The sequence below is a fragment of the Polypterus senegalus genome, chromosome 8 (assembly GCF_016835505.1).
Source record: "Polypterus senegalus isolate Bchr_013 chromosome 8, ASM1683550v1, whole genome shotgun sequence".
In the NCBI taxonomy this organism is placed as follows: domain Eukaryota; kingdom Metazoa; phylum Chordata; class Cladistia; order Polypteriformes; family Polypteridae; genus Polypterus; species Polypterus senegalus.
In genome coordinates this window covers 41,468,068-41,491,948 of record NC_053161.1, presented here as the reverse complement: position 1 = coordinate 41,491,948, position 23,881 = coordinate 41,468,068, and the positions used below count along the sequence as shown (strand labels likewise).

The 23,881-nt window shown below is 36.9% G+C and overlaps 1 protein-coding gene across 1 annotated transcript in view; it reads left to right on the top strand.

Moving 5' to 3' along the window:
* fam185a (family with sequence similarity 185 member A) overlaps nt 1–23,881 on the top strand; it is a 79,557-nt gene that overhangs the window by 14,583 nt on the left and 41,093 nt on the right. Inside the window, exons 2-3 of the mRNA XM_039761025.1 lie at nt 2,875–2,984; nt 11,472–11,564. Of these exons, the coding sequence (XP_039616959.1) occupies nt 2,875–2,984; nt 11,472–11,564 (203 nt within the window). The remainder of the gene's footprint in view (nt 1–2,874; nt 2,985–11,471; nt 11,565–23,881) is intronic.

Here is a 23,881-nt window from a genome sequence, read left to right as displayed (position 1 = left end):
TGCTCAAGAGCCCAGTGGAATAGGATTCCTTCTGGCACTAACAGGATTTCAACCCGCAACCTTCCAGATACCAGTGCAGACCCTTAGCGTCAGTACCATTACTCCACCCTATGTATTGCTTGTTAGTTCTCTCATTCTGCTGCATCAGGCATTTGTTAAAATGATTTTTTTACTGAGAGCATGATCAATATTTCTAAGACCTTAACTTTTCTTTTCAATGATATTATCGAGATTGATATTGTATGATGAACTCATATTTGTAAAAATAATCAAGTTAGCTGTTCATTTGATGGCGCTTGGATTACATATAATTATTTGACCGCTGAATAATGGAAAAAAGAAATGTGTACTGAATCTTTTAAAGAAAGCAAATTACATTAGGACAAACAGTTTTTCATTATCAGAAGTAATTGGTTACTAATTAGGAAGGTAGCTAGAACAAAAACCCTCTAAATTCTGTGACCCTCCAGATCTGAGCTTGACACCCCTGTCTTAAAGGAATCAGTAATGAATTGGTGTTACTTTGCTTCCTTGAGTTGTCATAAAAAGTGATGTTGATTATTATGTTGTGCAAGGCAAAACACACAGTGTTCACTTTACTGATGAAAAGTACCTCCTGTGTTTTTTGTCATTAACAGCAGAGGGCACTGAAATGCAGCATAATGGAAGCTGCTGCATTGAGCCTAAATAGAAACATTTTCTAGTATGACTGTATCATTTTTTGATACATGCTGGATTATTTTTTTTCTAGTAATTTATATTATTTTTATTTGAAAAGCAGCTTTTTTCTGAAAATATGTACAGTTTATTCATCTTAATGGAATTAATGAAAGCTTAACACTGCATGACAGAGAAAACAAATCACAATTTCAGATGTGACCAGACTATGATACTGAAATAATCAATCAGTTGAAAGGAACTAAACAAAATGTTGTAAAACAGTGCATCAGTGATACAGAACTGCAATGTTAAGCCTAATAATTACTTGGGTAAAGAGAGTGAAATTCCTTATCTTTACCTTTTGGGGTAGGAGCTGTGTCCTGGAACCACATTTGTTTGGTAATCTGAGAGAGAAATTGACTATAACAGGGTCAAGAGATGTTGAAATTAACCAAATTAGTAAACTAAATGAGAAATAAAATGCTTTGGCAAAAATATTGATTTATTTTTACAGTTTGCTTTTCTTTACAATTATCTTCTTACCTTCTGAAAAATATAAATCACACAAGATTATTAAGAAGCAAAAATTAAAAATGAAAAAGTTAAACATTTCATAAAGGAATCGGTCAGCTACACTGCTTCCCTTGGATAAAGACTGATTGATAGTTTTGGCACAGGATGAACCCCAGTAACATAATAATTTTATTCAATTTATCTTCTTTATCTTTTCCCACTTCTATGTGGGGGTCAATGTTTTTGATCAGTCTTCTCCATATGGCTCAGTCCTGCACTTCTTCCAAGTAAGACCCTTTTCCTTTAATCTTCTTTTACTTTATTCATCCACTTCCAGTTTGGCCTCCCTAGCTTTCTCTTGCCCTGTACTTCCATTCCTATCACTCTTTTGCCCACATATTCAATGTCTCTCTTCACATGTCCATACCACTTCCATCTACTTTCCTGTACTTTCTTAGATATCTCTCCCACTTTTCACAATCACCTCTCATTCTTATTCTGTCTTTTTTTTTCTTCAAACTCCACACATCTAACACAACATTCTCATTTCTGCCACATCTGTCTTCTTCTTCTTCTATGCTCCCTTTACTGCCTATGTCTCAGTTGTACAGTATACATCTTTGCTGGTGTTACCACTGTCTTAAAAACCTTACTTTTATCCTTCACCTTCAGTCACACAATACTCCTGATACCTTCTTCCAATTGTTCCATCCACATTGCAGTTTATGGGTTATCTCTGCGTCTAATTTTCTATCTTGGGCAACCACTAATCGTCAGGCTAACTTCTGAATCCTGATCATCCATTATACCTTGTATAGTCTGTCTTCTTTGTATTTATCTTAAATCCTTTGTCTTTCAAAGGCTTTTTCCATTCTTCCAACTTCCTATCCACTTCCTCTTTTCTGATGCTACACAGCACAGTGTCATCAGCAAAAAGCCAGAACCAGGAGGACTGACCTTTTATTCAGTGAGTCAAGAAATCCAAAACCATGTCAAAGAGGTAACAACTTAAAGAAGAACCTTGGTGCAGACCTACTGTAACTTAGATCTTGTCTGTTACCCCAGCACTGCTTTTAAGTCCCCTCTACCTCATACATATCCTGGAAAATCCTCACATACTCCTCTGACATTCATTTCTTTCTCATCCGCCTCCACACCTCTTAATGTGGTACTCTATCATAAGCCTTCTCCAAACCAATAAACACCAATTTCAGTCCTTTCTATTTTTGTCTATGCTTCTCACTGAGCTGTCTCAATTGAAATACTGCATCAGGTGTTCTGCTCCCTGACATAAAACCAAACTGCTCCTCACCTATGGTGGTCTCTTTCCTAAGTCTTTATCTCTCTGTTTTTCCACAATCCTGAATATTGACCTTCACCTTATAAACGGGTACAGTCGCACTGTTCCTCAACTTATCTGGTATTCTCTCTTGCTCCCAAATCTTCTGCATTAGATCCCATGACACATCTTCTCCCAAACTCTTTCACATTTCTGCTGGCATTTCATCCTGTTGCCTTTCCATTTTTCATTCTTTTCAGTGCATCCTTTACTTCCTCTTGCCTTATTCAATCTTTTAGTACTTTGGATAATACTATAGCTACACCATTTCTCCCTTGCTCATTTTGTCCACTATACAAAAACTTAAATTCAATATATGATCAGAGCAGCTTTTCACATTTTTTGTTATTGCTTCTATACAGATTTGGATATTAAAACACTTGGGGAAGGCAATGTGAAGATACAAAAAATGGAATGTGAAAATTGTACCATTTTAACAGAAAGAGGACACAGCATTTTGCATTCAATAAAGGTATGTTTGCTGTTATAACATTCTCAAACTGGCTTAATTCAATTCAGGTAAAGTCATGGCCGAAATTATCTGCACCCCTGGAATTTCCCCAGAAAATGCACCATTTCTCCCAGAAAATGTTTTGGTATACACGTGTTTATTTGCTTTATGTGCATTGGAACAACACAAAAAACAGAGAAAAAAAGCCAAATCTGACATCATGTCACACAGAACTCCAAAAGTGGGCCTGACAAAATTATTGGCACCTTTTCAAAATTGTGGGTAAATCGTTTTATTTCAAGCATATGATGCTCGTTTGAACTCACTTGTGGCAAGAAACAGGTACTGGCAATATAGCAATCACACCTGAAGCCAGTTAAAATGGTGAAAAATTGACTCAACCTTTCTGTTGTGTGTCTGAGTGTGACACACTAAGCACGGAGAACAGAAATAAGAGCAGAGAATTGTCTGAAGACTTGAGAACAAAAATTGTGGAAAAATGTCAACAATCTCAAGGCTACAAGTCCATCTCCAGAGATCTTCATGTTCCTTTGTCCAATGTGCGCAACATAATCGAGAAGTTCACAACACATGGCACTGTAGCTAATCTCCCTGGACGTGGACGGAAGAGAAAAATTGATAAAAGACTGCAACGAAGAATAGTCCGAATGGTGGATAAACAGCCCCAATCAACTTCAGAACATATTCAAGCTGTTCTGCAGACTCAGGGTGCAACAGTGTCAGCTCAAACTATCTGTCGACAAATGAAACGAAATGAAACGCTATGGCAGGAGAACCAGGAGGACCCCACTGCTGACACAGAAACATAAAAAAGCCAGACTGGAGTTCGCCAAAATGTACTTTAGGAAGCCAAAATCCTTCTGGGTAAATGTCTTGTGGACAGCTGAGACCAAGGTGGAGCCTTTTGGTAAAGCTCATCATTCTACTGTTTACAGAAAACGGAATGAGGCCTATGAAGAAAAGAACACAGTGCCTACAGTCAAACATGGTGGAGGTTTTAAGATGTTTTGGGGATGTTTTGCTGCCTCTGGCAATGGATACCTTGATTGTGTGCAAGGCATCATGAAATCTGAAGACTACCAAAAGAGATTGGGGCGCAATGTAGGGCCCAGTGTCAGAAAGCAGGGTCTGCATCAGAGGTCATGGGTGTTCCAGCAGAACAGTGACCCCAAACATGACTCTAAAAGCACCCAGAAATGGTTGAAGACAAAGCGCTGGAGAGCTCTGAAGTGGCCAGCAATGAGTCCGGATCTAAATCCGATTGAACACTTATGGATAGATCTCAAAACTGCTGTTGGGAGAAGGCGCCCTTCAAATCTGAGAGACCTTGAGCAGTTTGCAAAAGAAGAGTGGTCGGAAATTCCAGTTGAGAGGTGTAACAAGCTTGTGGGTGGTTATAGGAAGCGCTTGATTTCAGTTATTTTTTTCCAAAGGGCGTGCAACCAAATATTAAGTTGAGGGTGCCAATAATTTTGTCCAGCCCGGGTTTTGAGTTTTGTGTGAAATGATGTCACATTTGGCTTTTTTTCTCTGTTTTTTTGTGCTGTTCCAATGCACATAAAGGAAATAAACCTGTGTATACCAACACATTTGTAATTGCAACAATTTTCTGGGAGAAATGGTGCATTTTCTGGGAAAATTCCGGGGGTGCCAATAATTTCGGCCATGACTGTATGTTAATATAAAGCAATTATATGGATTTGAAAGACAATTATATAGATTTGAAAGACAACAGTTCTACTGGTAATTATAGATATTTCTTATTTAAATATTATTAACATTAAAAACTAGGTTGTTACAACTGTTTATCTTTCTAATAATGCAACAATTTAAGTATATCCATTCCAGGTGCCAGCATATGCATTGGGCTCTAGAATTATTTGCATGCTTGAAAAGATGACCTAAAAAGAAACCATATACAATGAAAAGCAATTTTTATTTTTTTTCCCAAAAAATCAGAAAATTGCTTATTATTTTGGCCCTTCATATCATCCCCATCTTGCACCGAAGCTAGTTTTGAATACCTTTTAACAAGTAATTTTTTCAAAATGCATCCCAGGCACTCAACTACTTTTGCTTCTGTGAATAATCTTCAAAAATTCCTGTATGGGTCCCTTAGCCTCATTTAAAAAAAAACAACGTTTTTAGGAGCAAAAGTTGCCTTTAATAAACTCTCGCACAAAACACTCAGCACTTCTTCCACTTTCACTTATAATGATGATGTCAGCATGTCATTACATCGTGGTCTCCAATCTCAGTACCTCATCTCGGTATATCTTAGATTGCTGATTGCCCCACAGCAACTGAAGCACACACTGGCATCCCATATATTCATTCAAGCTAAACTAAATCAAAACAATGTAAAAAACAGTCATTCCTCAGTAACAATAGTGGTATACAGTATAAATATGTGGGAGGAATTATTGCATTCAGAAGCACAGTTTGTGGGAATTAATACATTTGCGCTGAATACCCTGAATTCTGTACTGTATTCCAAGCCCTCATTGTAACATTATTTAAAATGTACACCACCTTGTTGAATTGTTAAACTCTATTCCAGTGTATGTGCACTAGCAATCTGAATGAGCAAAATATGATGGAGTATTTGCCCTCTGCAATAAACAGTGCAGATACACAGGTAACATATACATAGGACAACATATATGCAGAAAAGGATCATTAAGCTTAACTTAGCAGTGTCAGTGTCACAGCCTTCCGCCAAGCAGTGTCACAGCCTTCCGCCATACAGTAGTTAATTATATGCATGCTGTACATGATTCTGTACATTTAAGCGAATATTTTAGAAAAACTTGGTTATGTTAATTAAAATATGAAGCTTTATAAAAATAAAATAATGTTACCTGGGTGTGATGTGCTAGTGCAGTGTTTCCCAACCTCGATCCTGGGGGCACACTGTGGCTGCAGGTTTTTGTTCCAACCAGATTCCTAATCGGTGACAACACCAGGTAACACTGATCGCAAATAATTAGCTGGTATTATTTTTCTTTTCTACATTCAGAAAAGCACAGCAGGATGATTTTTACATTTATAAGACATTTAGAAATATTTCTGCTTTTTCTATAGGTTTAAATGCTTAAGTCTCTTTTGTTGACTTCATTATATTTTGTCCTTTCTCTGTGCAGTTTTTCCCCTTAGTTGTATCTTACTAATGACAATCAAAAATGAGCAGAGCAGACACGCTGGCAAACAACACTGAATAATCAAAGACTGCAACTACTTCAGCTACATCAGACCCACTAATTAGTAAATAAAGGATTAATTAAACAATCAAACACATAGAAAAGTAGAATGAAAATCAAGATGAAAATATTGTTAAAAAGAAAAAAAATAAATTATTCCCATATAACTGCTTGGTACATTTTAATATATATATATATATTTTTTTTTTTACCAAACTTAGTTTTCTAATTTCTATATTGTTCCCAAAACATAGAACTTAGGATATAACACATCACTTAATTAGTCCAAGAGTCCAATTTAAAACAGAAGCTGGTTGGAAAAAAAAACCTGCAGCCACAGTGTGCCCCCAGGACCGAGGTTGGGAAACACTGTGCTAGTGAACGCTAGATAAGGCACTTATGCTGAGAGACTGCGAGACATTGTAGACAGTACAGTACATTCTTTTAAATTAATGTCTTGCTGGAGTAAATAGTTAAATATCTTTGTTGTACAGTTTCTTCCCAATTATCTTGCCATAATTTTGCGTTGTCAGTATTTTCTCTAACAAAATGATGCCACACTTTTGAGCACTTGCTGCGGTTCATAGTTAATGGCCAGAGTGCTGAGTAAAACCAATTGATGCATGATGTAGGTTACACGGCTGTCAGAACACGGTTTCAGGGTAAGGCATGTCTGTTTGCAATGCATCAAGGACATTTATTAGACTCGTATAGTTAATTGAAAATGAACGTGTAGGAATTGATAAGTAGAACTGTAATTCAGATGCCTTTTAGTTTTCCCGTTTCTTGGAAATTTGGAACAGGATTTCAAGACCCACTCTAACCTTGAACCTGTGCCTTAATAGAAACAACTTAAACTGGAAATGTACTGGGTGAGTCCTGTCTGACAAAATGCACCTTTCTTTCCATAATACTTTGTTAAACAGGTCTGTGAGATTGGACTGTTGAAACCTTGTTATTTCTTCATTTTACAATTTGATTTATTTGTTTTTTGTTGCTGACATTAGGATTTCCAAACCAGGCCAGAAGAACATCAGTAAAAACAGACTTCGTACAAGATTTATAAAAGAGTGACATAATAATAGAACTCCCATTAAACAGACTTGGCTTCCTTAAACAGTAATGGTGCTGCTGTCCCATTTTGTATTTTCATTAAAAGTCAGTTAAGAGTCAGTGATTGTCCCCAAATACTTATAAGTGTCAACAATCTCCACTGCCTGGTCTTAGATTATTGTTTCTTGTGGGTGAAAAGTTCTTTTCTAAGGTCAATTGTAAGTTCATTATTTTTTGTAATGTTTATGTGTGCAAAAGACCCATTATACTAGTTAACAAAATCATCTACCACTGGACTAAGAGTACTTTCATTCTTATTCAATAGGCTTACAATCACTGAGTCATCAGTAAATTTTAAGAAAAGCCTGTATTCAAATTTACTTTGACAGCAATTAGTGTAGAGGATGTGCAAAATATGTGAAAGAACATAGCCCTGAGGGGACACCCTTGGATGAGGACAGCATATTAGACATAAAACCATTGACTTTTACTGTTTGAGTCCCTTCTGTTAAAAACTCAATCAGCCACCCTACCAAATTAAAGTCAAAATAAAATATTTTATACTTAGAACTCATGAATTGACAAAGATGCAACGGTTTTAATAGCCAACACTCCTCCCACCCACCTCCACTTATCCTCAGACCCTCTTCTTAATGATATTTTTGCTCATAAAATTTGGACACCCCTTCTCTGTGCAGCATATCTAAAACTTGTCTCAGGAAAAATGTAATGACTTTGACTAATTTCTGTTTAACCAACACTATACCCATCTCAAAAACTGTAAAACATGATTTAATTCAACAATGCGACTTATAAAGCAATTCTTATTTAGCTGTTCAAATGTTATTTTTATGCTGAAACCACTAAAGTGCATTTTCAGTATTATACAATGCTTAGTAAAGTTTATGATATTAATGCTGAAGGATGAAGTTCAAAAATTTTTAATGAATGCTCTCTATTACTTTTAATAAAATGCAAATTGTTGTTTAATAATCTAAATTTAAAAATGTGTGTGTTTTAATGGATACATTTATTAAATGTTGACCATTTGGCATTTCATATAATGACTAACAGTTGTGAAGAATTATACAACATTTTGTTTAACATCAGTTTCAGTTCAAACATGATTTAGTAAATCTGTATTGCTTCTGAGTGAGATATATATTTATAATCCAAACTTAAAGAGCAGAAGGCATTTCTTTCTGTTCATCTTACTCTTGGGTTGAATCCAAAACATTTTTGATTGTATACTGTATTTGCAGTGGTTTATTTTGAACCCAGTCCAGAAAACTGTGGAAAGAGGCTTTGAAATTCTCAGCTGAACTGTATGAATCAGCCCAATGCAGGACTAACACTAATTACCTTGAATTCAATTTTACTTTTATTTTTCAGAAACAAAAAGAAATTTGAAAATGCTTTTTGTTGCAAGATTTACATTTAATAGCTAACTAGCAGTATTACCTGCCTTCGCTCATGAAATTTTAATAAAATTAGCATCAGTTACAGTATAGTGTTGTCGCATAATCAGGTATATCAGAAATAACAGTGTATTTTTCTGTGTACGATATTTGTATTATACTTTTTTTTGTTTTTAGCAATGGATATTATTATTGGCAGGCAATGTGTTGTAGAGGGTTAAGGCTTTGGACCTAGGACTTCAGACCCTCAGGTTATATCTTCAAGTCCTGCTTCTGACACTGTGTGACCATGAGCCAAGTCATTTCACTTTCCTGTGCTCCACCTGCAAAAGCAAAAAAAAAAAATGTAACCAGTTGTATTTCAGATTTTGTAAGTCAACTAGGATAAAGATATTAGTTAAATGGTAATACTATTATTAGGTCACTGGAGCTGCTTACTGTTAAACATGCTTTACACAGCTGCCCATTCTTGCATTAGATCAATTAACTGCTTTTCCTAGATCAATAATTTGGCCTTTCTTGATGTTCTTGATGCTAGAAATTATAATCTTTTAAAATGAAATGTACAATCAGTAGGAATAGCAAGAAATTCCTACTGATTATTATATTATATGTATTTTCTGCTATTGTATTATATGTTATCATTATTAGATGTGTATAATTTTCCTTTGTTTTATGTTTTTTTTTTTCCCCAAATACAGTATTTTTTGTTGACTTTTTAGTTAGGTGTATTTGGTTTTTCACATCAAAATTTCTGTGGGTTCTCCATTTGAAATTCAAGTGCCACAATTCAAAACTGGCACTAGGGTATTGTGTGATGTAAGTGTCCCCTATGAAGTGTGGACACTGTCTCTTCATTTTTCTTACAGAATACCTCTTTTCAAACAATGATGTCTACCCACTGCTATCTATTCCTATCAGCTGTTGTAATGGATGGGCCGGCACTTGGGGGAGTCCATCCTGGCTAGGGCACCAGCACTTCCATTACACTGTCAACTAGCATTCATTTTCTTAGGCTACATTCACACTACTACAATTTTGTTTAAAAATTTAGATGTTAGTCTCCATTTGCATATTTTGTCCATTCTACCCCCTCATTTTTAAGCTCTGAAAACAGAGACTTTTGAAAAAACTCACTAGAGGCGTATACAGTAATCCCTCGCTATATCGCGCTTCGACTTTCGCGGCTTCACTCTATCGCAGATTTTAAATGTAAGCATATCTAAATATATATCATGGATTTTTCGCTGGTTCACGGATTTCTGCGGACAATGGGTCTTTTAATTTATGTTACATGCTTCCCCAGTTTGTTTGCCCAGTTGATTTCATACAAGGGACGCTATTGGCGGATGGCTTAGAAGCTACCCAATCAGAGCATGTATTACATATTAATTAAAACTCCTCAATGATATGCTTCCCGCGCGGTGCTTGATTGTTTGCTTTTCTCTCTCTCTCTCTCTCTCACCCTCTCTGACATTCTCTGCGCCTGACAGAGGGTGTGTGAGCAGAGGGGCTGTTTGCACAGAGTCCGTTTGCCTAGAGGATACGGGCGCTTTTCTACAAAATGCCGCTTTATCGCAGTGCTTAGGCATACTTAAAAGCACGTATTGATTTTTTGATTGTTTGCTTTTATCTCGCTCTCTCTCTCTCTGACATTCTCTGCTCCTGACGGCGCTCCTTTGAAGAGAAGATATGTTTGCATTCTTTTAATTGTGAGAAAGAACGGTCATCTCTGTCTTGTCATGGAGCACAGTTTAAACTTTTGACTACAAGGTGTTATTTCATGTCTAGAGGGCTCTAATAATGTTAACAGTGTGGGAGAGTTTATAAGGGCATAAAATATATAAAAATAACCATACAAACATATGGTTTCTACTTCGCGGATTTTCATCTATCGCGGGGGGTTCTGGACCGCAATCCCCGCGATCGAGGATGGATTACTGTACCTCCAAAAAACACTGGCTCACCATTGTAATGTGGATGGATAAAAACAGAGAGCTTTGAAAAAGCAGATTATAATTGCATCCTGCTCTGTTTTTGCTTATTACATAGCCCTTCCCTGATTGGATTCTGCTCATTACAACAGCTTGTTCCCATATTGGTCACCCTTAAAGGAAGAAAACCAAATTCCACAATAGCAGACATCGAGGCGTTGGTTTGCATGGTGTTTGTTGTGTTGCTTACTTGTATGCATCTAAATTACTTCTTATGCATGTATTGTATTATAATCGTGTTGCATTCCTATGCTAGGATAAACATGCAAGATATGAGTTTCCCAGTAGGAAATTGTGAACAGATCTTTAAGTGGTAGCTACCAATGGGATAATTCACACAGCAATTTTTACCTGATTTTGCCTGGTTTTTGTTGTATAAAACAAAAAACCAGGTCGGCTAGAAAGGCCGTTTTGTACTTTTGTTTTTGGAAATGGAAAGACTTTACAGCTTACAACAGATCACATAGTAAGTGGAAGGACAACTAAACCAAAGGAGGTTTGAGGTAATATACTGTATGTAATAGCAAGCACTTACTGAATTCTTCTCATAACTTTATACTTGATCTTGTGGATTGAAAACATTATAATAAAATCTGAGTGTAGAAATGTCTCTATGCCAGAAATTTGCCAGTGTACTTCTCTTGAGCATCTTCTCAAGTGATCAATGCCTGGAATGTTTTAAGCTGACTTTTTTTTTCACGAACAAAGGAACATTTATTGTACATGTAAAGATTAATATTTGATTATTGATTATTTGAAAACCTGACATTAGAATTTAAAGTATAACTTGTTAATTTTCTTTTTTTTTTTTCTTTTCTACAGGGACACACTGTACATGTACATTCTAAAGGTGGAAATGTTATTTGTTTGGGAACCATTTATGGAAATATAGATGTCAGTACCTCAAAAAATAGTGTAAGTTTCCAATTTTTTTCACTTTTCTATTATTGGTTGTGATCATTATTTGCTGTATGTATACTGAATATTATGCAATTGGGCAAGTAAAATGTATTTGTTTATTTTCTTCTGATAAATGTAAGTCTTTTACTTTAATTCTGTTAAACACTTCTCTGTAGTTGTGTTGTCAGCTTCTTAAAGCTAATTAAGTTTTTTGGTATGGTATGAAATCTTCCTTCTCCCCCTAAGCACTTTCTGGAATTGCCAGATTGAGGCTATATTTGTGTTACGTTTATGCAAAGAAAAGGGTACCTAAAGACAATGTGAGTGATGCTTTCAGAAAAAAGTGTACCCAATACCATTGTTAATGATACCAGTTCGTTGTACTCTTAAAGTATACTTTATAAAATATTAGAACATTTGTATTCTATTGGTTTAATATTGATTTTAGGAGGGAAACAGAAATCCTCCGTAAGAGAGGCACTTGTGCAAAAGTTTTAATCATTTTCTAGCATAGGAAATCAAGAAAAGTATTGATTAGGAACAAATGGCACTGGCTCATAAAAACTCCACTTTTCATCTTGTCCTGTAATCAAATGTTCTTTCTTGTGTAACACTTCGTTACCTGTGCTTTAGACTGTTTGCCTCCTTTTTCACACTGTTCCCTAAACCCCTGTTTCTTATTTTTGTTGGTTAGTCTTTTTTGTGGTACCTTTTATAAATACCTTTTTTATGTCAAGATATATAATACACTCCACCATAATCAAAGGATTATATTGCTTCATCATAAAAGTCCCTGTATTAACAAAACATCTCCTCCTTAGTCACAGTCACAGGAATGTTTTTGCATTAGAGGTTTGCATTAAACTTGTGTTTATTCAGTATCCTGTTTGCTGAAGCCAAAATATATTGAAACAATCAACACAGTATGTTATTTGGATGCCAGCTTGTCTCTGCCTGACTGTGGCTTACCGTCAGCGCTCATGTCTTGTGCCAGCACACTACTTTTGTTTTGAATGAAGAACATGGGCTGGATGAGGCTGAAATATGTGACTGAATTTATGACAGGGACTGAGTGCTCACTGGGCAAGAGAGAATTTTTTCCAAACATAAGCAAAGTAAGCTCAGTAAGACCTTCTTTTTCTTGGTATTGCTAAGTTTTGGTATGTTGCCCAGACCTACCTGCTCTCTCTTTCGCTAACTTGTGTGCTGCTAATCACAACAAAATGATTTTCTCTTACAATAATAAAATATCTGGCTTAATAGGACAGAGCCAAACAACGAACCTTTATAAAATAATTTATTCGCTTAATTAAAAATGTAAACAAAAGCATAAAGGGTTGGCCTAAGAAGGTAAACAAGTCCAAAATCTGATCCAAAGACAAAATCCAGGAAACTATAATAATAGATATAATAATAGATCTGGACTCTGTAACTTCCTGTGTGGTCTCACAGTAATGAAATCATGTTGACCATTCTTCCTGGGGTTTTACCAACAAAACACAAGAAATGTAGTTTAGATGAAACTATACACAATATGTAAGAATGAAACAATTTTGACAATAAACAATAATTATAAACCTACATAAAAACCAAAAAACATAAAAAAAAATCAAAGACAACAAAAATAACAATACAAAAGAAAATACTGTACAAATAGCCAGGCAACAAGCACTGGCTGTAACAGAACAGTCCCACAGTAGTTGTTGTTTTTGTTTTTGTATGTTCCTGTGGTGACCCTATTTTCCCTTTTATATTCTTTATTATGTAGACTTACCAAAGTGTATCAGATTGCATACACTTACAAGTTTGTGGTCTAGTACACTACTTCAGTTCAGCACTACCTCCACCTTCTCTTTTTTTATCTAAACCGCAGGCAATTAAACAGAGTAAAAGAAACAAGCAGAAGAAAAATGCACATTTGATTAATTACATATTATAGATAATATGCCTAAATTAACAAAGTAAATGAGAGTGACCAAAAAATAGTAGTAGCAGTGTCCATAGGTGACTCTCGGCTTATATGCAGTCTAGCTTGATTTTTTGCTGGCATGTGACCTTTGAATGGAGTATAGATACAGGCCGCCTTCTTGGCTCGGTATGGTGGCTGACTTATCTTCTCTTCTCAGGGGAATTGCCAGAGAGAGAGGTATGTGGTCTTCTCTTGACAGCAAATTGTGTGTGTGTGTGTGTGTGTGTGTGTGTGTGTGAGAGAGGTAAAGGCAAGGTGACTAAAATTATGCTATTCTTATCACAAATCATGAACCAATGGAGTGTTGTGGTACGGAATGGCCTCCTATTCAAAGCCAAAATTTCATACCAATAGCATTAGCTTACCTGCCCCTCCCTGGGCCATTTACCTGTGATGGTGCAGATCAGCCCCGTGCTACCAAATATCACCATGGCCCTCTGGAACCCGCCATCACCGATAATGATTCCGAGGGATGAGCCGAGTGAATGAGGACACCACATAAAGCAATGGGAAGGTCAAACAGTGCTCAGTTCTATAAATAAATAATTCATAGCACAAAGTGCTGTGGAGGTTAAAAACTGAATAAATAAAGCCTTTAAAACAAGTTTAAAACATGGCAGCCGAGGAGACCGCTATCTGAGTCCCTGCCACTCCATGATTATAACAGGGTGCCTCATCCAAGACCTAAGGCTTGGGTCCCCAAAGACCATGGCACCCACAATAGAGCTCACAGTCCAAGCCTCACTGACTTCCACAACCTTCCCAGACGTCTGCGGTGACCACCCACTTCCTGGAGGGACTCTCCTCACAGGTGCCTGCCTCCTAGTATGCTCTCTTTGTCACATCTGCAGCAGCTGTCTCCCATCTTCCTGCCTGCTTCTCTCTTTTTGTTTTCCCTTCTTATCCCTTGCACTCCTTTTTATGTGCTGGGGAGCGGTTGCAGGTGTGATCATCTAATTGCTGCTCTGGGCTGATAATGAGACTGCCTGCCTACAAGGCAAGACATGGTCAACTGACCGCCTCGGACCAATCCACAGATGAGCTATCTTCTGTGCAGATCGCTCGCACCAGATCCACTCCCCATTGAGAGCACGTCCATTATTTATTTATTTCAAATTAGCTAGTTTTTTTCTGAGTCACGGATCTGCTAGACCAGGGGTTGCCAACTCCAGTCCTGGAGGACCACCGTGGCTGCAGGTTTTCATTCTCAACCCTTTGGCTTAATGAGGTGCCAGTTCTTGTCATTAATTAAACCAGCTTGTTAATTCCGTGGCTTGTTGCTGCTCTTGTGGTGCATTAGCAGACATTTCCAAAATTGTTGAGTTTCCCTTTTCTAAAAGCTCTGTTAAAATGTTTTGAGGACCTGAGCAGATCGACATTCCTGAGACCCTCGTCACTCTTTATTTTCAGATATTGTACTTTGGACACCAGTTGTTTTGGCTCATTTTGTATCTCATTATTGTTTCGCTGCTAATTAAGGAAAAAGAAACAATTAAGGGGTCTGAGTCAAGAGCAAGTCAATTGAATTGAATTCAAAAGAAGTTAATTAGCAGCTTAAACGGGTCACTCATTAAGAAAAGGTTTAAAATAAAAACCGGCACCCACAGTGGTCCTCGAGTACTGGAGTTGGCGACCCATGCAATAGACCACATTACCAATGAAAGTGCTCTGGTCCCCTGCCATAGATATTACATCCTGAGTCAGTCCTAAAGACTGGAGGGGTCAGGGAGAGACTGATTAGGTAGATTTCAAGGCACTGCTCTTTTTATCAATAAAGTAAAATATGCTTTATAATACACTAACTATCTAACTATCTTGGTTTGTCTAACTTACAAATAAAGACATACAAAGTATTTATCAATTTATCAAAGTTTTATATATCAATATTTATATATGCTTTATATACACTCCATGAACTGAGTTCTCCTAATTCTGTATTTATATGGAAGCACCCAGGAAGCAAATTTTTATCAATCCAAACATCAGATCACAATGACAGTTCAGTAGTTGTTTATTGCTTTTAACCACACTTGTTTCTGTTACTGCTCCTAAAAGCACTTTCATACACCTTGAGATTTCTCCATCGTCACTCAAGTTCTTCTAAAGCCTACTGCATACATATTTGTGTGGAAGTAATTTCTGTTGCCCTTGTCTGTATGAAAAAATGGCATTGTCCTATTTTCTTTGGCATGAAGCATGAAATTTCAGTTGCAGCTTCAATTCTGAATTGCAGCTCTACCATTACTGAATACTTTTGGTTCACTGTGTAACTGCTATGGTAATCTACAGAGTACTGTAAAATTCTTACTTGCATATACTGTTTCACATATAACATGTCACCACTTATAAGCATCATAATGTTATGTAGTGCTGCTTAATGCTGTTTTCATCACTTTCAATAACACACAACAAAGAAGTGTTGTTTCAGTTGTACCTATTGTTTGTCTTTTATTTCTTTAGTATGCAGAATCTAGATCTCTATCTTATAAGACACTCCTAGCTAAGTGACACTTGGACTTGATTATAATTCAAGACTAGCTGTACCCATTACGAAAAGTTCACAACTGGTAGTTTGTGTATGTATTTTAGTTATCTTACCCATTTAAATATTGTTAATGTCTTTGTAGACAACAATAGAAGTTTTGTTTTTCCCAGCCATTGTGTATATTTTTATATTGTTTTGTTTGGAATAACTTGAGGTACCAACATAAAACTGTTTTAAGGCTAAAAACAGCCCCTCACAAATAAAGGCCAACATTTTGCCAAGTTTGACCTTGGGCCTTATGTATAGTCATACAAAAGACATGTTTAACAAGAAACTGTCAACTTTTAAAGAAGAATGGTAGCACAGTATTGAAGGGTGTTATCATGCCATCACTGGTCTCAAAAAAGCAGTGATTTCAGACACTGAAATTTTAATTTGAAGTGTACCAACATCATGCTTTTGGACAATATAAATCTTAGGTCTCTTCATTGAAACATCAGGATCATCAGTGAAACTCATGGTGTAGGTCGCGCTAAGACAAAATTATGAAGAGTTTGATTCTCCCATTTTTAGCTAGAACTAACAGCTCTGAACATTTTCATGTATCTCTTTGTGTGCATGAGTGCAGTGATTAAACTGATGATTCATTCCATTTAGTTGTTTTAATATGACCTTTTTTAAAGACTTATTATAAGACTTGATAAGCCCTTTCTCTGTTGGTCTTAAAACATTTTTTTTAACTTTTATAGCTATTTAGTTGTAGTTCTTCTTTATGCAAGGTATTATGATAGTTGAGCAAGCTCACGTCATTTTGCTGCAAACATCCCCGTAAACAGAGAGCAGTAAGTGGAGACTTTACCAGGGCGAGAGAAGACTGGAATATTAACCTTTACATTAAAGAAAGGAGAGTAATAAATGGACAAAAAGGAATTGGAGTAGTCTTCTTGTGCATTAGTCAAACAGTAAGAAAGCTACTTTAATGAATTCAAGCCTTTTTATTTTGTTCTTTAATTGAAACAAATTACTGCTTGTCCAAGTTTGGATGGTAAATAAGCTTGTGTTAAATATAGAAGCTTACTTTTTCAATTTTTAAAAATAAGAGATAATTGAAATTGCTACTTAGTGAACAATAGGCTTATTAGCTTAACACTAGAATCCATGAAGCCTACAAAAAAATCATAATGCCAGGCCACCTTAAATTCCTTTGCACCTCCTCATCAGTGTCTTTGTTTTACAAATGTGTCAATCAGCTCAAGCTGCTCATAGACATGGGGGGGCGAGGACGTCCGCAACACAAAACCGCCGACTCTGCATTTCAATTTTATTTTTTGACGATTTCAATAGTTTCTAGGAGCCCAGGCTTTTTATAGCATGGGCTTGCATAGCTAGTTACATAATAAAAACATACATTTGATTTGAGTCTGTAACAGCCAGTGTAAATTTTTGCTACATGTAAAAGATATCTCTGAAGGGATATAAGCAGACACACAAATGCTGATGAATCATGTCTTCTTGGTATCTTGTTGTTGCTTGAACTTTTTGTTATTCAGTTTTATTCTTGAATAAAATTACACTTGTTTCATTATACCTTTGCGAAAGTGTTTATATTCCAGTAACCACTAGAGTAACATCAAATCTGTCTCTGCCCCTCTCACCCATGCATACACACATCCGTGCATGAAAATGTCATTATTTGAAAACACTATGTCATTTCAACATGTTTGGGGTTTTTTTTACCCCCGATCTTGCCCAATCTCCACGTTATGGTGCATTGTACTGAGAATGCAGACAAACTTCTTTGTTTTGGGCGCATACACAGTCAGCATGGCACTGCCAAATCTTAACACTAGTGTGGAGAAATTGCTCGAGTACTGAAGTGACTTTTGCTGCAGGTGGAAGTCCCATTTTATTTATGGTGCCAAGCAGAGTTGTGTTGCGGTGCAGCAGTCTATTAACCAGCAAAAGTGACACGAAGAAGTCGTCTGTTGTTACAGTTCTGCCTTTGTCCAGAAATGGCTCCGAAAACTTTATTACCACAGTCTTGGAACGTCTTTCTCACGTGGGACGACTGGGATATTTTCCTAAATAAGGAGTGTACATGTGCTTTGTCCCCAAATCTGCCGCAATCCAAAACTTTATACCAAATTTGTCAGGCTTGGTTGAGATGTATTGCAAAAAAAGACAACGGACCTTGGTTATAAACATTTACCCATCATCAATAATCATCAATAATACCCCAACAAAACATTGACAGATGTCAGAGATCGCAGCAATTTTGTAGTTTTTCACACACTCTGCATGGTTGTCTTTGTTGTCAAAGCGCAAATGCCACATGATAGTCTGATAGCGGTCATGGGGCGTCATATGTTTGATTGTTGATACATCAAATAGTTCTGAGCATGCATCAACTACAGCACCAACTGTGGTCATTACTGCTCTTATGAAAAGAATGCGGATAAACGGCATCAACTCGGGGAGAGAGAGGGGGCAAGTTCATTGTACCACATGAACGTCACTGAGAGAATAAAAAAAAAAATATATATATATATATATACTAGTAGAATACCAAGGCCAGAGCGAGAAGTAGTGTGTTAAAGAAGGTACAAAAAGAAAAGGAAAAATTTTAAAAATAACGTAACATGATTGTTAATGTAATTGTTTTGTCATTGATATGAGTGTTGTTCTCATATCTATCTATCTATATATCTATCTATCTATAGCTATATCTATAGCTATATATCTATATATATATATATATATATATATATATATATATATATATATATATATATATATATATATATATATATATATTGGCAGCGGAGAAGAAGTGTGTTAAAGAAGGAAAGAGAAAAGAAATGGAAACATTTTGAAAATAACGTAACATGATTGTCAAAGAAATTGTTTTGTGTATTTGGCGGCAGCGCCACAAAGTTGTTTTCGCCTAGCTGCATCAGAAAATGTACCACCACGCCTGACACGCCTCCTTTTACCGCTTTCTCACAGCTTGATTGCTGCTGTCATATATACACACACACACACACACACACACACACACACACACACACACACACACACACACACACACACACACACACATATATATATATATACATATATATACACATACATATCTTCATATCTATATACATATCTACATATACACTTATATTTATACATACCTATCTACATCATATACACACACATACACACACACAAATTATATATATGTGTGTATGTATGTGTGTGTGTGTGTGTGTGTGTGTGTGTGTGTGTGTGTGTATATGTATGTATATATATATATATATATATATATATATATATATATATATATATATATATATATATATATATATATAAATAAAATGTAGATGGGTGTGTGTTTGTGTGTGTGTATATATATATATATATTAAACATGGGCGATATGGCCTAAAATCAATATCACGATAAATTGAGCAGTTAACCTCGATAACGATAAATGGCCGATAACCACCCCAAGTGCCAAAAAAACAAACTTTTTTTTTTTTTTTTCCATTTGATGGGGCTGTGGCAGGCAGCATAGTTCCTCCAGTTATTTTGATAATATTATTCCCCCTAGACCTATTCATTGCAATTATATTATTACCACTTTAAAGGACTGTAAAATGTCACTGAAAATAAATGAAGACAATAGTAGTAAGTACTTTTAGTGGTTAAGATTTATTAACTGAACAAAATAAAAATGTAGGATACAATATGTAACCATGCTCTAAAAATGTGTATCCCTTGTAAACAAAATAGTTTAATAATAAATATGTTTCACATTGGCTATTCACAAAGTAAACAATGATTGTGCAAATGTAATGCCATCATGGACAAAGGCCTATCTCTGCTAAGGCCTTGAGGTAGCATATCTATCCAAATCTTCACACCCAACATCACCCCAATTCATGGTCTAATTCTCAAATAAAGCAAGCAAAATAAAGTAAGAATTAAATAAGACCTCTCAGACCATATTTACAAAATTAAAAAGGGTTGGCACAGTAATAAAACATTTTAAAAATCATGTATTTTGCTACATTTCACAGCACAACATGATCAACACTGGCTCACAATAAGTCTTCTGTAAAAACTTTCTGGATACACTGCTGCTCAGCAGTCTTAAGTATTTTTATGCCTATATAAACATTATTCAAACATTAATACTTTCAATTTTGAATATGACACACAGAATTAAAGTCACTTTAAAACACACCAGATGTCACCACCCAAATATATTAAGATGTACACACTTACCGACTGCCAGGTGCAGCCTGTGCCCAAAACATTGCACCTGTCCATTTATTGAGCTTGACAGCTTTCACAATATTTGGGCCGTTATCAGTTGTTATAGCAACAAGGTCCTCTTCACTGATGTCCCATGCAGACAGCATCGCTCTCAACCCTGTCCAACCATCTCCCGTGTGATCAGATGGAAAATAGGCCGCCTCGAGCACTCTGGTACGCAGCTCCCATTTGTTGTCGATGTAATGAACTGTGAGACTAATATACGGCTCCATTGTGCGGCTGGACCAGAGATCGGATGTGGCTGCAACGCGGCTTAACGTATCTCAATTCAGCAGCAACCTTTTTCCTCTCTGTGCTGTACATGCTGGGAATGATAGTTTTGAAAAATATTTTCGTGATGGGAGTTCGTATCTCTTGTCAATTATTTTCATGAAGTGTCTGAACCCGTATGTTCCACTGTAGCAATAGGAGCCATGTCTTTTGCTATGTGGTAGCCTATAGCATTTGTGATTTCTTGCCATCTTTTGAAGTTCGCTCATATAGTTGAGTACTAGCAAATGCTTCGTTATTGACCGCTGCCTGGTGGAGGAAGACGCTTTTGCTGGTCCTCCTAATCTCTTCTCGCTTTGAGCTTTTTTTATGTCTTGAATTGAATCACATGGTTGTGCTGCAGGTGGTGGAAGAGGTTGGTTGTGTTACCTTGACTTGACGCAACAGTCTTTTGCAGAGTTTACATTTAACAATTTTTTGATCAATATCATCCTTGTTGAATCCAAAATGTTGCCAAACGATTGATGATGCATTTTTTTTGTTAACAAGCGTCTCCTCTTCCTCCTCCACCAGCTCTACCTTCGCTGCTGCTTCAACATTTAAATCGTCCTCCATTTGTTCACCCGTGTCTCGTCTTGTTACAGGTAGTAGAGTCATGTGACTCCACCCGTCAAGTCTGTAACGTAGCACAGCGCCTTAAAGGGACATGAACATCGCCAACCTGCACATGCCTTTTCTTTTTTAAATACCGAATTTACCGACATGGGCAAAATGACGCCGATGAGAGTCATAAATTTCGTAACGATAAATTTTGATATATCGCCCAGCCCTAATATATATATATATATATATATATATATATATATATATACATATACTTGTGTGTATGTTTGTATGTGTCTATATGTGTGTGTATAGCTTTGGTCACTGAGTGCAAGGGAAAAATAATAAAATATAGTCTATAAGTTATTAAACAGTAAAACATTAACGCTTTAAGAAGTACAGGTACATTGAGCACTACTGGAGTGGTTATGGTAAACTACATTTTAAAGACTGTGTAACACAACAGGTAAGTAACTAACAGCAGCTAAAATGTATATGGATCATCTCTCGGTAGTAGATCCCTTTTGAAAGGCGCTACACGACGGCTGTGGTATAGAAATTACATTTTCTATGTGAACGCTCAAATTTGTGCCTCTGGTAATGTGCCTTACCGCATTTAAAGAAAATTAGTTTTGTGTCCTCTGCAGTGTTAAGAGAGAAAGGCTTTGGTTTGGGATAAAAGGAAAAAGGTGTAAAGAAAGGAAAGTTGCCTTTTCTTTTATATAGTATAGAGAGATGTGTTCGCTGACGCTATGATCGCTTTTGGGGACAGTCGTGGGTCTTGTGTAGACTGGTGAGACGCCCCTGCCATTAATCGGCTGTGATGGCACTGTCAGTCCTCCACTCCTGTGCGTGTCTTCATAATCCGAGCTGACAACCTCATAATCGAACGTGCAAAAGAAAGTGTGAATCGCCTTAATATTATTTTGCCGCGGTGTAGAAAAGGGGTCCCGTGTTTGCACTTGTCTGGGCTATAGCGCAGGGGGAGGAAGAAAAAAATTAAAAGTGCTCACTTTGACTTAAGGCAGAAGCGCAGTCAGCGCCTCAAAGGCGCACTATGCGCGCTGGCTGCTCGACTTTGCTGGGCAGGAGACTACAGTTTTGCAGACACGCTCATGATATCAAAAGTCTCAGCGCTCTTTGGAGGTCATTCATATATTATATATATAGCAAAATACCTACCACAGCGGAGAAGTAGTGTGTTAAAGAAGTAATGAAAAGAAAAGGAAACATTTTAATAATAACGTAACATGATTGACATTGTCATGAGTGTTGCTGTCATATATATGCCTGCCTGAATAAGTCACCTTCGCTTCGCTCTTACTTTATTTACCGCTCATTTAATCATGGCTAATGGCGGAAAAATTATAAAATGGAAGGAGGATGGCTTTACCAAAACAATTATTGATGGCTTAATCGATTATTCATAAAGCTTGAATTGGTGATCTGTTTTTCTGTGTTAACCTCATATTTTTCATACTTCTTCTCAAACTAAGGTGGTGCGAGGGTAAAATGAATCGGGATGCGCTTGATCAATGTAATCGTGTACCAGGAAATCATGCATTGACAAAAGCTCCCTTTGCTTGTAATGCAAAGTGTGATTAAATGCATTATTTTTAACGCTATGGAGCACATGCATCAAGCTTCTCAGCTGTGCTTGTGCTAAGAAAAGGAAAGATTTTAAAAATAACGTAACACGATTGTCAATGTAACCTTTTGTAAGTAGTGCCTGGAGGATTCAGTGTGTAGAAACTCTAGAGACAGCGTGTGTATTAACTTGTGGATTTTTCTGTGAGTATTTGGTGGCAGTGTGACAAAGTTGCTTCGAAGAGGCGCGCTGAGCTCAGCTCAGACCGAAATAGATGAATGGGAGGGGAGATGATGACGGACTCCCCACCCGCCTTTAACTGTCAATCCCCACAAACACAGTCTCGGAATTTGCATAAGCACACCCTTCACCTACAATTTTAACTTAGTTACAAAGTGATCAAAACTCGCTTATATCCCGCCCTCTCATTAAACTTGTATCCCGCATTACCTGTGGGCATGTGAAACGCCAGCGTAGCCTGTCTATGAACTTAATTTAAAGTTTAGGTTTACACCTTGCTTTCTTCCGAGGTAGCAGCAGTCATGAATATGGTAGTATATGTCACTCGCCGCTTCTTATTGTTTCGCTGCTTCTCAATTATATAATGCATGTTTTCTTAAGCGCTTTTGGAGGTCTTCCTGGTTTTCTACGCGACTGCGCTGACAATCAGTTCACGGATTACGGGAGGCGGATGATGTCACACGAAACTCCCCCACGTCATTCCAGCTCAACTCCATTACAGTTAATGGAGAAAATACCTTCCAGTTATGACCATTAGGCGTAGAATTTCGAAATGAAACCTGCCCAACTTTTGTAAGTAAGCTGTAAGGAATGAGCCTGCCAAATTTCAGCCTTCTACCTACACGGAAGTTGGAGAATTAGTGATGAGTCAGTGAGTGAGTCAGTGAGTGAGTGAGTGAGGGCTTTGCCTTTTATTAGTATAGATAGATATATATATATATATATATTGGATCAAAGAGTCCAGAGAATCGGGGTCATCAGTTGCTATAGATAACTAAAGATGCATGTCATGTGCATAACTGGTAGTTCACCTTGTGTTTTGATATAATCTGGTCTAATGTGAGCATGTAGATTAGAAAAAGCAGTGGGCCCAAAGTAAATCCTTGTAACTACTATTAAAGTTGCTTGT